At 48.2% G+C, this 15,398-nt stretch overlaps 1 protein-coding gene across 2 annotated transcripts in view; it reads right to left on the bottom strand.

Annotated features, from left to right (window-relative positions):
• Positions 1-15,398, bottom strand: part of DLG5 (discs large MAGUK scaffold protein 5) — a 114,458-nt gene that overhangs the window by 37,431 nt on the left and 61,629 nt on the right. For both annotated transcript variants that reach the window (XM_066349183.1, XM_066349184.1), the window contains exons 6-7: positions 2,436-2,695; positions 580-892 (exon numbers count right to left, since the gene is read on the bottom strand). In XM_066349183.1, the coding sequence (XP_066205280.1) occupies positions 580-892; positions 2,436-2,695 (573 nt within the window). The remainder of the gene's footprint in view (positions 1-579; positions 893-2,435; positions 2,696-15,398) is intronic.

The raw sequence follows: 15,398 nt of genomic DNA on the forward strand, positions 1-15,398 counted from the left end.
GGCATGTCCCTAAGGAGCAAGCCTGGAACCGCAGAGTACAGTACACCATCTTCCCAGCAGGAGCTGGGCTGCCCCTGAAAGACAGGGGGAGAAAGATGCCCTGAGGGTGCTCTTCTGGATTCACGGGTCAAAGGTATCTATGGCTTTGGGAAGTTGGCCCTGGGATCTTGCTTCTTAATGAGCAAGTCCTTGAGACCTTCAACACAAGACTGACCAACAATTACTTGATCATAGGTTTGAGTGAGAGCGTTTGTGCATGGAGTACATGCGTGTCTGGGCATGTCACCTGATATTTATTCCACACTGTAACACTGTAAACTGTGATGGGCCAAGACCATGGCTGGACCTCCCTCTGCAGCCCTGTAGCTCAGATCAGAACTGGGCACTGAGTGCAGCTAGCTCGGCCTTCTCCCAGGCACTGTCCGAAGCCCAGCCAGCAGGCAGGCCTCATATGAGAAGATCTCCACTCTGACTCCGGAGCAGCTGCTATCAGACACCGTGTGTGCCACGGCCCTTCCTCCCTCACTGCTTCCCCAGAGCCCGGGCAGCAGTGCCCGCTGGCCAGCGCCCGGCCCCTACCTGTCGCAGGGCCTCCATCTCCTCACTGGCTGCCTTCTTCTCCGATGTGCTACTTTTCAACTTGGACTCGGCCAGCTCCACCTCTGTCTGCAGCTTGTCCAGCTCAGAAATGACCTGGTCACGCTCACTCATGATGAGCTTGTACTCGCTGTACACTGCATCCCGCTCCTCCTTATACTTCTCTGACTCCTTGGCGGTCTTTGCCTGGGTAGTCCTCAGCTCAGTCAGCTCTGACTGCAGCAGCTCCATCTCCCACTGCAGGTCCTTGTTCTGGGCCGTGGCCTTGTTCAGCTCATGGTGGATCGCCTCAAACCTGGGGGGAAAGGCAGCCAGGACGTGGGGGGTGGCAGAGACCTGCCTGGTCAGCTCTGCCGTGCTGGACAGTCAAGCATGAAGTTTCAAGTGAGGTCATTCTACACACCCCTAAGAGAGAACAGTCACGGAGCACCCATGTCCCTGGACCTGAAATTTTTCTCAGCCTTTACAGATACCAAAAGTTGAATTGAGGACTTCATGCCCTCTGTTCTACTAGAAACAACAGCAAATTTCTTCCACAGTCAAGCTACGTAATTATTTTTCCTTCTTTTTCCAAGTGAGAGGAGGGGAGATAGAGAGACAAACTCTCACATGCACCCTGACTAGGATCTATTTGGCACACCCCGTGTGGGGCAGATGCTCGGCCCATCTGGAGCTATGCTCACAACCAAGCTGTTTTTAGCACCTGAGGTAGAGGCTCCATGGAGCCATCCTCAGGGCCCAAGCTGATGTACTTGAACCATGGCTGCTAGTGGAGAGAGAGAGAGAGAGAAAGAGAGAGGGAAAGGGAAGTGGGAAGGGTGGAGAAGTAGATGGTCAGTTCTGTGTGCCCTGACTAGGAATTGAACCCAGGACATCCACACGCCAGACTGACACTCAACCATTGAGCCAGCCATCCAGGGCCAGGCTACACTATTTTTTTTTAATGCTAGTACCACAGCATATGAGAGATAAAAGCGGCCTTAACAATTATTTAATCCAACTACTTCATTTTCCAAATACAGAAAAAAAGGAGAGGCATGTGGCTGGCCAAAAGCTGCCAGGTTTGTGTGAGGGCACAGCTCAGTCCTCCCAAGCCAGGAGGTCCCTTCCACATAGGAAACTGCAAATCAAGCGCTTATAGCTGTAGAGTAGCATTTCTGAAAGCGGTCCAATTCAGCATGGTGCTCCATTAAATAAAGAAGTATGTTCTCTGATGAGTCATGTTTGGGAAACACTGCATTTTGCACCCCCTCTTGGACAGGCTCGTGCTCAGGACCAGAATGAAGGCTCTGAGAAGTTCCACTACAGGCACCTGCCCATGTGCAACCTAGCAGTTCCCAAAAGTTTCTATCTCGAGAAGACTTTTCATACGAAACCAATGAATGTTCCAGGGCACTGGCAAATCTGCAGGAATGTACTTTATGAAATACTGTTGGAGGCCAGGGCTCACATCCCTACCGATTATATACCTTAACAGAAAATAAAATTTTGGAAGAAACAATGCCGATGACAATTAACTTTGCTATTTGCTAGGTGGGTGATTGACAGGGGAAGAGGCTTATGAGAGCCCTCAGGAATGGGATGGTCAGAACATCCCAAGTTGTTCAACTGAGAGGAAGAACAACAACTCCCAGGATACACTGAGGGTCAAGAAAATGTTTCCTGGAAATAAGCATGTTTTGATTGAAAAAGCACAAATCTCTGTGCTGTTTTTACTCTCTGGGGTGTCTGGGAGACTTGCAGATAGCCACATGCCCACATGGGAAAGTGGCCCTGAGGCAAAGCCAGTCCAGTTGGCCCCTGGCCATCCTCTACCCTCAGTGGCCGCCAGCGCCTACCTCCGCAGGGAGAGGGCACACTGGTGCTGCAGCTGGATGGCCGTGTCCCTCTGCTGGGTCAGCATGTTCGCCTGCTTCAGCAGCCGCTGGTTCTCCTCCTCCAGCTGCTCCAGGCGGCTCAGGTCCGAGTTGTGGACGGCAACCTTCTCACTGTACCGCTTCCTGAGGGCGTCGTAGTCCTTCCGAACCACTTCCAGCTTGTCCATGGCCGTGTCGTACAGCTTGTTGAGAATTTCTGATGACCCGTTGTGCTTCAACACCTGGGGACCAGAGAGTCACGCTTACTAAGGGTCTGGGGGGCAGGAGGAAGGACAGACTGACCACTCTTACCTCCCTGTGTCTGGGAGTAGAACTGCCTTCCAGGAAAAGGAGGCCACGAGCTTTGGCCTTTGGAGTCTCGAGGTCTGATCCGCAGGCCCAGCAGTTAGGCTGGGTGATTCACTCATTCATAAACATTTCTTAAGCAGTGTGCAGAGGAGAGTTGCCCCAGCAGTTAGGCTGGGTGATCCATTCATTCATAAACATTTCTTAAGCAGTGTGCAGAGGAGAGTTACCCCAGCAGTTAGGCTGGGTGATTCACTCATTCATAAACATTTCTTAAGCAGTGTGCAGAGGAGAGTTACCCCAGCAGTTAGGCTGGGTGATTCACTCATTCATAAACATTTCTTAAGCAGTGTGCAGAGGAGAGTTGCCCCAGCAGGCGAAGTTAGAAAGGCCTGCTTGCAAGTTCACCCTTGGCTGTTGTCTGGGAACCTGAGTGGCAAATAGTTCTCTATACCAATATAAAGCTTTCCCCAGGTGATAAGAGGGGCTCCTAGTGCCTGGACCCAACAAACAGCACAGCTCAGGCTGGGCACTGCTTCCTCCCGGGAGTCTGAATCTCAGTGCATGCTAGGAGCAGCGCCTACGGGGCCAGCCGCAGGAAGAACTCTGGGCAGGGAGCACCTCAGGGGCTTCCCTGACAACACAGTTCCCAAGTGCTGTCACAATTCAGGTCTGGGGAACTGAGCATGCCGTGTCACTCCACAGGGAGGACTTTGAGAACCTGGACGTGCTTTCCTCTGCCCTTCGTCCCACACACCTCTTCTCTTTGCAGACTCTGCTTTATGTCCTTCCACTGCAGTAAATTTCAGCTGTCAGGACGACTACACACAGAGTCCTGTGAGGACACCTAGACAATTACCAAACCCAGGGCCCCAACACAAATGTCTGACATGTTTCAGTGATGTGCTAGATGCCAGTGAAGGCGGACAGGACACACAAAGACTGTGGCTTGTGTACCTTTATCCTGATGGGAGGGTGTGGATGCACAGATGGGACAGATACAGCAAGGCAGGCAGATGAAAAGAAGAGAGACACACAAAATAAAATAACTTCTGAGCATAATAAGAGCCATCGAGAAAAAAAGTAAAGTAGGATAATGAGCTGGAGAGATGTAAGCAGCAAGCAGCCGGTGTGAGAGAGGTTGAGGCCTGAGAAGGTCTCTAAGAAAGTGACTTCTGAGCTTGGACTCCAACGAAGAGCAGCGCAGAGCACACCTGGCAGAAAGGTGAGCAAGTACACAGGCCCTGAGGCAGGAACCACTGCGTGTTCTATGCCTCAAGAGGAGGCAGGACAGAGTGCCCGGAGCCCCGTGGACAAGGAACAGTGGGTTCAAATGGAGGCTGGGGAAGCAGGCACAGCTTCAAGACTCACAGCCAAAACTGTGTCCCGGGGAGACAGGAACCGAGGAGAGTTTTAAGCAAGAGCAAATTACAGGTTCACCCAGGACACTGTTCTCAAGAATAAACAAGATGACTCAAGAGGTTTCCAGGGGCCTGCTGACCTCTGCTGAGCACCTCGGGGGGTCCGTGCCCTCTGGCAGGTCCCTCTGCTTGGGCTTTCAGTTTCCTTATTCCGCAGTATGCCTCAAACTAGAGGCTGAACCAGAAAAGCTAGCCTAACCGTGCAAGCTCCAACAGTCCCGGAATCGCCCGGCATGCCCAGCGTGCACTCTGGGTTATGGAAAGATCTCTGCAGCCCAGAGAACCAGAACCTGAAACGACTGAGGACAGGCGTGCCCCGTTACTGAGCCTCACGGATGCCGTGCTTTCTTACACACGGAAGGCCAGACCTACTACCCGCTCAGAAACCAGCTCGCTCAGGGCTTCCAGTCCTTTCCTTCAAACAAAGCCTCACAAGGACACCAAAGGACAATAGGCTCCTTGGGCAGTTAAAATCTTCATTATTTGTAAAATACTTCACTGCTGCGTACAGGACTGCACACTGAGAAATGGGAAAGAACGACTGAGCCCCACTCTGTTGCATAAAGTCTTTTTTTTTTTAAAGAAAAACAATGAGACTCTTCCAAACACACAGAAAAGCATAGGAAATAGAGTAATAAAATTTTAAGGGCCCACCACTTAGCTCTAATCTTAACATCTTGCCATATGTGCTGAACTATATTTTTCACAGAAAGATAACATTCCAGTGGTGTTGCTTGAGCCCCCAATGCACCCTTCTTATCCCACCCCCTCCCTCCAGAACTGCTCCCCTGGATGTGCTGTCAATCATCTCCATGCACAACAGTTTATTTATTTCACTTATGTACTCATAAATATCTAGTGGTACCACATTACATGTACTTCTTTTTCCTGATGCTGGTTTTGAGGTTCAGTCACTAATGCAGGCAGGATATCCGGCACTGATCCATCTCACACTCTCCTTTTTCTGTTTGATGAACATTGACATTCTCTCTCTCTCTCTCTCTCTCTCTCTCTCGCTCGCTCGCTCTGGCTGTATAAATAATACTGCCATGAACAGTTGTTCCTGTTTCCTCTCCCACACCTATGAGATCTCTCTCTAGAAGTAGAGTGGCCGAGTGTTGGGATATAAACTCTCACTTTCTGTACAATTCCAAATCGCTCTACCAATGTATGACCTAGCTGTGGGACAAGCTCCGAGAGTTACCATCCTCAACATATCCTCATCAAGAGTTCAGTCAGATTTTTCCTGTGGTAAATACACATAACCTGAAACTGTCCTAATCACTTTTAATTTGTAAGTATACATTCAGTAGTGCTATGTATACTCACATTATTGTGCAACCATCCTGCAAATATTTTCATCTTGCAAACTGAACAACTCCTCGTGGCCCCTTCCCAGCCCCTGGAAAGCGCTCTTCTCCTTTCTGTCTCTCTGCACCTGATTGCTCTGGGTACCACCTACAAACTGAATCATACACTACTAATCTTTTTTGTGACTGATTTATTTCATTTAGCATAGTGTCCTCAAGGTTCATCCATGTTGAAGTATGTGACCAAATTTCCTTCCTTTTTGAAGATGAGTAATATTCCATTTCATGTATGGACTGCATTTCATTTATCCATTCACTCAACAAGGCCTCCTGGGCTGCTTCCACTTCCCGGCTATTGTGAAACAGATGTTTTAAATTACTGTCAATCTCATGGACAAAAACTAAGATCTCTCTCTCTCTTTTATTTTTATTTTATTTATTCATTTTTAGAGAGGAGAGAGAGAGGGAGAGAGAGAGAGACAGCGTGGGAGAGAGAGGAGAGAGACAGAGAGAGAAGGGGGGAGGAGTTGGAAGCATCAACTCCCATATGTGCCTTGACCAGGCAAGCCCAGGGTTTCGAACCGGCGACCTCAGCATTTCCAGGTCGACGCTTTATCCACTGCGCCACCACAGGTCAGGCTCTCTCTTTTTTTTTTTAAACTTACATTCTAATTATTAAAAAGACCGAGTAACTCTCATGTTTACCTACTACATACATTTTCTCTACCTTTCTCTCTTCCTTTCTTTTTGTAGGGTTTATTTTTAAATTCCAGGTACTAATCATTCCTAGTTTTATTTATCACAAATATCTGTTCCCAATATGTGGCTTTAAAATTTTCTTGTAGTGTCTTCGCTATATTAAACTTTCACATTTTAATACTGTAAAATCTATCAATCATTTCCTTTGGTAGTTTCATTCTAGAAGTTCTTTCCTACCTACCTTGAGGACACAAAGATAGTCTATTATTTTTCTGACAAGTACTGGTTCATGTTTTATGTTTAAATCTTTAAACTAGTTGGCCTATAGTTTTGTGTATGGTATGAGATAAAAGATATAACATTATTCTCCACAAATCACAGGGGGGAAAAAATCACTGGAAAAGTAAGTGGGTTCCTGAGTGCAGGACAGAATGAGGACCGGACATCGTCCGGCACAGTGCTCAGCACTGAGGGCTCTCTGAGAAGGGCATCCCACAAGGACATGTGCTCAACACACGCACCACGACGCACAGCCAATGAATGCAGGCTCTCCTGACTCCCAGGTCAATCAGGGCCTCTCTACTCACATCTGGTAATGGCCCAGCTTCTAGAAAGGACTGCCCTTGGCAAGTATCTCAACCATATAAATTGAAAATCACTTCAGATTTTTTACTCTCTACGCATCCTTTAAGCCAGGTGAGGAACCCCAGTGGTTTGCTGCAGAACAAAGGCACTGGCACCATTCCTATGTCCCCACAAGGTGGCAGCCCTGGGTAGCCGAGTCCAATGCTCTCCTGCAGTTCCCCCTTTCAAGGTTCATTAAAAAACAAACTAATTTTCAAGGCGCCCTTAAAATGATGCAAAGACAGACCACATTCAGGGCACTGGCCCAGCAGAGCCCACTTCCATGACAGAATCTGGAGTCTACACCATGGCTTGAGCTTTCTTCAAAGGCAATCATAGACATGATCCCAAAATGCCCTGTGAGGAGCTTGGATCAGCACCTGCATGACAGTCCAGGGGCAATCCAGGGACAGTCCAGGGTCACAGTTCCCAGTGAGATGGGGCTGGTCAGGGGAAATCCCAGAGCAGACCCTGAGATCCACTCTGACGCTCACGCCACCTGCGACAGTGTGGTGGGATTCAGGGACAGAAGGGCCTATGCTCCACACATTCCACAGGTAGAAACTGCACGAGGTCTTGTTTATTGTGAGCTAAAATTGACCTTCCTCAACTTCTAACCTCTCATTCTCAGCTAACCGTGCAGACCTTCCCCCACAGAACAGCATCTTTATATTCAAAAAGGCTCATGGCCCCCAGACTCTTCTCAACTTTCCTCTACAAGCAGGGAGCAGAAGTGTGCCTGTGGTAAGGTAATCAAAAGCATCTGAAAAAATCTGGGGGAATCACAGCCGTAGCTAACTCCAGAGAATTCTTGGAAAACTATCCTATTAGTCTAGAATTTTTTCCTTTTGATCATTAGATTATGTTCATAGCAGAAGTCCCGCAAATGCATGCACACACATTCTCAGTAACAATCAAACATTTAGCTTCCCAGCTAAGGCTATAATGGAAGTCTGCGTAAGAGAGAGAATATATCAGTTTGGCCCAGAATTCTCAAATGAGAATGGCTGTAAACTTCTCATCTCAAGCAGGCAGCGTCTTTAGAGGTGACTTCCCCCTAGACTGTGAAGGGACCAGTGAGTGAGAAGGGGACAGAAGTGCAGAGGGAGGCACAAAGCCACGGTCTAGTTCCACCCACACAGCAAGGCACAGCCACATCTGAGCCACTGCCTGCAGCGAGGCCCACAGGACAACTGCCCTTGTCAGAAAGTGCACTGGTCAGCCTGACCAGGCGGTGGCGCAGTGGATAGAGCATCGAACTGGGACATGGAGGACCCAGGTTCAAGACCCCGAGGTCGCCAGCTTGAGAGCGGGCTCATCTGGTTTGAGCAAAGCTCACCAGCTTGAACACAGGCTGCTGGCTCAAGCAAGGAGTCACTCACTCTGCTGTAGCCCCACGGTCAAGACACATATGAGAAAGCAATCAATGAACAACTAAGGTGCCACAATGAAGAACTGATGCTTCTCATCTCTCTCCCTTCCTATCTGTCTGTCCCACTCTCTGACTCTTTCTGTCTCTGTCAAAAAAAAAATGTGCACTGGTCAGAAGTCCTCGTTCTCTCAGGGCCTCTCTGTGAGGCGTGCCCATCACAGGCTAAGACACACCTTTCCTGGGCTATCTGGGAAAAGAAGTGAACTTTCATGAATTACCGAAGAAAAAGCTGTATTTAAAGACAGGGGAGCCTGACCAGGTGGTGGCGCAGTGGATAGAGCATCGGACTGGGACGTAGAGGACCCAGGTCGAAACCCAGAGGTCGCCTTATTGACCATGGGCTCATCTGGCTTGAGCGCAGGCTCACCAGCTTGAGCATGGGATCACTGGCTTGAGCGTGGAATCATAGACATGAGCCCATGGTCACTGGCTTAAAGCCCAAGGTCACTGGCTTGAGCCCAAAGTTGCTGGCCTGAGCAAGGGGTCACTCATTCTGCTGTAGCCCCCAGTCAAGGCACATATGAGAAAGCAATCAATGAACAACTAAGATGCTGCAACAGTGAACTGATGCTTCTCATCTCTGTTTCTGTCTGTTGCTATCCCTCTCTCTGACTCTGTCTCTGTCAAAAAAAAAAATACGTTTCCCAAATAAACTGGCAGAACCTATTAAAAGCAATGCTTTGGACACTGCAGTTTTACCTCTAAGAATCCCTTTAGAAAATACCCACAAAGGAATGTAACTGAGCCCACCAAAAATCATCTGCAATAGGAAAAAGTGTAGACAACCCAGAGTCTCAACACACACAGAAGGGTGTTAAAAATTACTGACAATTAAACTATGAAGTATCTTGTTGGATGTTCCAAATTTACAGAAAAATAGACCGATGATATAGAGTTAAAAAAAAAAAGGCAGGTGGCAGAAAATAAAACAAAAGTTTGTGTGTTTGGTATGACATAGAAAATGTCAAGTAGTTCAGAGGTGGGTCATCTCTAGGGGGTGGTACTAGTGTGGGAAGGAGACTTCACTGTGCCTGAGGTTTTCTTCCTTTCTTGTGAGACTATGCATTGTGGCAGTCAAGAGAGACAATGCAAAGTGCCCTGTCTCGCAATCTCGGCCTAGGATCTCTTGGACATTTCTGACGCAAATGCGAAGAATTCAATGGCGCACTCTGACCAAGGTACCCTGGGGACGGGACCGCCACGCGGAGACACACACACACACACACACACACACACACACACAGAGAGAGAGAGAGAGAGAGAGAGAGAGAGAGAGAGAGAGACCTGTCTGCTGCACTCAAGTGGGAGAAGGCCCAGACCCTGGCCTGTCGTGCTGCGCCCCACCCCCACCCAGGTCTGCCTCATTTCCTCAGAGACAACACATGCAGAGGCCTGGGGAGCCCCACAAATCCCTCAAGCAAACATGCAAGTCAAACAGCACCATTTACCCCGCAAGGGCCTCTTCAAGTTAACAAGGCGTGGGAGGAAACAGGCAACAAAACCAGCCTTGTCCAGCAAGCTCAACCTTTGCCCTCAGGCCCTGTGGGGAGGAGACCTGTGGCCACCCCCATGTTCCCTGCTTCCTCTGCTGCTGACCTACCCAAGGCCTGAGATCTGCTCAGCCCAGGCGCCTATCCCTGACCTGGTGAAGGCTGGGGACAGCAGGTGGCCCTGGCAGCTCAGAGACTCACCTAGAGACAGCAGTGCCTCCTCTCCTGGTGGAGGTCCCAAGGTGGCACGTGGTAAGGGGCACCAGTCCAGCTGGGCAGAGATGGGGAAACTCGCTGACCACTATAATAAACTACCCCCCTCATGGTCACAGCTGCAGGAAGAGAGAGAACAAGGAATAGGATGGAGGGTGGAGGAGAAAACCTTCCCGTGTCATTTTCGGGAAGAACCAGAAAGGTGGGGGTCGGAGGGGTAAGCTCAGCCTGGCTGTTTGCACAAGCTGTGAAAGGTCTAAGGGAAGACAGAATGACAAGGTGATAACTGGACTCTTGTTTTGAGATATAATTCACCTACCATAAAATTCACCCTTTAACGTGCACAATTCAGTGGTTTTTGGCATAGTCACCAGGTTGTGCACCAACCACCACTATCTAATTCCAGAGTATTCCATCTCCCTCAAAAGAAACTGGTACCCATTAGCAGTCCCTGTCCTTCCAGCCCCCCCGCCCCCCCCCCCCCGCCGTAGGCACCCATTGTCCACTTTGTGTCTCCAGAGACTTCCCCACTCTGGACCACTCATATAAATGAACTCACACAATATACGGGCTTTGGGGACGGCCTTCTTTCATTTAGCACAGTGTAGCAGGTACCAGTACCTAACTCCTTTGAATGCTGAATCCCAGCCCATTGTGTGGAATCCCAGACCATACCACCTTCCACTTATCCTTTCATCAGTCAGGAGACATTTGGGAGCTGTCCACTTTGTGGCTGTTATGAACATCCACACAGTTTTTGTGTGGACATGTGTTTGGAATCCTCTTGGGTATATACATCAAAGTGAAAAAGTGGGCTCATCCAGTACTGTGTTTAAGAGTCTGAGGAACACAGTTTTCCAAAGTGACTGCACCATCTTACATTTCCAACAGTGTACGAGGGCTGTGACTACTCCCCATCCTCAGTGAAAGGAGATTTTAATCAGCCTTGATAGCACTGGAATAAAAACAATAACAGCAAACATTTACTCTGTGCTTCGGACATGCAGGCACACAGGACCACCACCGTTTCATCTGTGGTATCTTCTAACCTCCGAGACGACAGTATGAGATCAGCTCAGCTGCACTCAGAAAGCCTGCTCTGCCCCTTTCTAGCAAGGCTGTGGGGCTGCCTTTAGACTCAGAGCCACAAACACATTTCAAAGTATGAATCGCTCAAAGAAAAACAAAATCCAAACTGAATCCCAAGACAAAAGGTTAACTGAGCCACGTTCAGACCAAGGTGGAAAAAATGTCAGCAAACAAGTAAGCAAGACCAAGTGTACAGGTGGAGACAGGTGGCCTGCCTTCAGCCGGGCAGCCAGCACTCGGCCCAGTGAGGGACGCACTGTCAGCGCCCACCGGCCTCAAGCGCACCTGCCTGCGCGACACCACCCAGGACATCCCGCCCGCTGCACAGGGCTTCTGCAGAGGGTTTCCTCTGGAGTAAAAATGGTTTGCCTCTCAACAACTGAAAACTCACAGTCTACCCTTTGCTCTAGGGAGCTCTGTGGACATGCAGGGGAGGGGTCTCTGGAGGGGAACGCAACGCACTCAACACGGTACCAAACATGGATGGGGATAGCACTTCTCTCGGTACCTCATTTCACCCTCAGAGCAATGCTCCCAGAGCACAGCGGCCTCGGTCCTGGAACTGTTATGGGGACGGGAAAGGGAAGTGGAACGAGCTGAAGCCGCTGCCCTGGGACCAGGCAGCAGGGGACAGTGGCGGGTCCCAGGGTGGCAGGGGTGCTGTAGCTGGCCTCCTGCTGCCCTGGCCTGCACTTCCTCCCCTCTCACAAACCTGCCCATCACCAAGGCTCCAGCAGGGCCTACCAACTACCTCCCCAAACCTAATCCCACACAACCACGCTGCCTAAACCAAAGGCACACGAAGAAGACGTCGGAATAGCCCAAGTGTGTCACTTCAGGGCTCCTCACTGGGCTGCACTGGGCATCCCACACAAGACTCAGCAAAGAGCCGAGAAAGGAGTTCAACAACATGAGCCAACTTTTCAATAAAATACAGTTTACAATGGGAAATACTGAAAACAGCAAAAGAGTCGGTCAGCAAGAGACTGGTAAAACCAACAACCACAGTGCTCTCTGTAGCTCCACACTCAGCAGCAGTCACACACAAGGAAACAGAGTTTGCACTGAAAGAGAAAGATTCACACAATATACATCTGGCAAAAAAAATCAGTGTTAGCAACAAACCACCACATGATTCTACTTTGTGAAATAAATTAACATGATATAAGGGTTCTATGTGCACATATAAAAATCTCAAACTTTTCACTTGTAGCTCACTCATGGTAGTTATGTCTTGGGAGTAAAACAGAATGAATTCTTTTTATTTAAAAAATGTCTGTTTTGTTGGATTCTTTTATTATGCTATAAAATGAATATTAATTCTGCATTAAAATAGTATAAAAATTAAAAGAGAGCCCTGTCCTTCCCCTTTCTGAATAATTTAACCTGGCAGCCACGGGTGAGACAGAGCAGAACATGGGCCACAGCAGGGTGTACTCTTGTGAAGCCACCGAGTGGGCATCAGAGCCTGCACAGGTGAGGAGGGGCGTGAGAAGGGGGGGGCTGAGCAGGGAGTGCGTGGGGCACGAGGGCCCAAAAGGACGAGAGGGCGGTGGCGGCGTGGGGAAGGGGTTACGAGCAGATGGGAGGAGGTTGCACAGTGGGGTGGACCAAGTAAGTCAATACCTAAAAAGTAATAAGAACCAGCCTGACCGGAGGTGGCGGAGTAGGTAGAGCAGGACTTCCCAAACTGCGGCCCCCTGAGGCCATTTATCCGGCCCCGCCGCACTTCCGGAAGGGACACCTCTTTCATTGGTGGTCAGTGAGAGAAGCATAGTTCCCATTGAAATACTGGTCAGTTTGTTGACTTAAATTTACTTGTTCTTTATTTTAAATATTGTATTTGTTCCCGTTTTGTTTTTTTACTTTAAAATATGTGCAGTGTGCATAGGGATTTGTTCATAGTTTTTTTTTAAGTCCAGCCCTCCAATGCAATGGTCTGAGGGACAGTGAACTGGCCCCCTGTGTAAAAAGTTTGGGGACTCCTGAGGTAGAGCATCAACCTGAGACGCTAAGAACCCAGGTTCAAAACCCCAAGGTCACCAGCTTGAGCACAGGCTCATCCAGCTTGAGCGCGGGCTCACCAGTTTGAACATGGGATTATTGATAAGAGCCCATGGTTGCTGGCATGAGCCCAAAAATCACTGACTTGAAGCCCAGGGTCAATGGATTGGAGTAAGGGGTCACTGGCTTGGAATAAGGGGTCAGTGGCTCAGCTGGAGCCCCCAGTCAAGCCATGTATGAGAGAGCAATCAATGAACAACTAAAGGGAAGCAACTATTAGTTGATGCTTCTCACCTCTATCCCTATCTGTCTCTTTCTCTCACTAAAAAAGAAAGAAGGGAGGGAGGGAGGGAGGGAGGGAGGAGGAAGTGAGGGGGAAAGAAAGAGAAAGAAAGATATGAAAATAATAGGACCCAGGTTTCACATTGCTGTAAAAGGGAGTTACAAATTGGAAAGAGAAAACTAGAATGAACACTGTGGTACCGCAGTACTGAATCGGAACTGAAAAGTGTTGATGTGAACTATATATTGAATATATACTATATATTCAATATAGTTTTTGATATATACTATATATATATAGGTTTTGATATATACTATATACTATATAGTATACTATATAGTATATAGTATATACTATATATATATAGGTTTTGATATATACTATATACAATATAGGTTTTGATATATACTATATATTGAAGATATAGATACAGATATATAAGGGCTGGGGAGAGAGACACATAAATATAGAGGTGCAATATGGGGGTACAGGGATGACTTGGGTATTCCCGAGCAGAGATATCTCAGCAGCTATGAGTACACCCAGCATTCAGATCTTGCTGCTAATACCACTCTCCACTGAAAGGAATGAGGACTATGAGGAAATAGCTGATTTTCCAGGACAAGGGTAGGGAAACTATAAGATGAGCTAGGAACACCTTGTGCCAGAGAGCAGGAAGCACTCAGAGTGAGGAGGACAGGACAGAATGATGGAGAAGCAAACCTGAAGGGCTTCTACTGTTCAGGGTGGAGTATAACCCACGAAATAGGGAGGCACGGAGGCAGGGAGGTAAACAAGGAACTTTACAGTAGAGAAGCCTGGAGACATCACCTTAGTCAAGTGATCAAAGTGAACATGATCAGTAACAGTCATACCAAGCCAAGTCCCAATCAATAAGATGCAAAGAGAAGAAGGCAGTATCACTTCCATGACGGTCCTGCATAAGATTCATAAAAGGTAACAATGACGATAGCCCATATCCAGACTACAGTCAGCCTACAAAATAATGGGCCTGTAATCTTCCAAAGCATCAAGGTCACACAGGTCAAAGACAGAGGAACTGTTTCAGATTTAAAGAGACCAAAGAGATGTGGCAACTGAATATAATGACTTATTCTAAACAAGATCCTTTTCCTATTAAAGACACTATTGAGACACCTAGCAAAATGGGGTCTGATGACTAGATGGTAGTAGGTGCATTAACCTCCTGATGATGTTTATACAGCTGTTATCTAAAACACCTTTGTTTGCCCTGACCATGCAGTGGTGCAGTAGATAAAGCATCGACCTCAAATGCTGAGGACCCAGGCTTGAAACCTCAAGGTTGCCAGCTTGAGCGTGGGGTCACCAGCTTGAGTGTGGGATCATAGACATGACCCCATGGTCACTGGCTTGAACCCTAGGTTGCTGGCTTGAACTCAAGGTTGCTGGTTGGAGCAAAGGGTCACAGGCTCAGCTGGTCAAGGTACATATAAGAAAGCAATCAGTGAACTAAGATGCTCCAACTATGAGTCGTTCCTTCTCATCTCTCTCCCTTCCTGTCTGTCTGTCTCTGTCTACCTCTCTCCCCTTGGCTTAAAAAAAAACCCTTGTTTGAAAGAAGTACACATTAGCACATTCAGGGATGACAGGGCATCAGGCTAGCAACTTACTCTTGAATAATAAGGGGGTAAAACGCACTGTACTTAAAACTCATCTATAAGTTGGTAATAGTTTCACAATTAAAAAATTTTAATTTATAAGTGAAAAAGCAATGAAGATAACCTCACGATAAGTTATCAGGTAAATTCAGGTTGCTCCAAACTGTGTTGAACAAGCCCCAAGTCGTGCTTAAACTCAGGGGCCCATATATGATTCTAAAGGGGGTGGGGCTCTCTGCCTAACCAGACCTATGCTGTACTGCAGGGCTAGGAGAGCACTCTGCCTCACCCGGGATTGTCCTTCAACCCCGCACATCCAACACCTGGGGACACAGAACATGCCGCCAGCCCCACCACAAGCCAAGGCAGCCAGGCAGTGCCAAGAGGAGAAGAGGCCGACCCCATGCACGGCGAGCCAGTGTTCTCACTGGCTG

This window comes from Saccopteryx leptura, chromosome 9, assembly GCF_036850995.1.
Source record: "Saccopteryx leptura isolate mSacLep1 chromosome 9, mSacLep1_pri_phased_curated, whole genome shotgun sequence".
Lineage (NCBI taxonomy): Eukaryota > Metazoa > Chordata > Mammalia > Chiroptera > Emballonuridae > Saccopteryx > Saccopteryx leptura.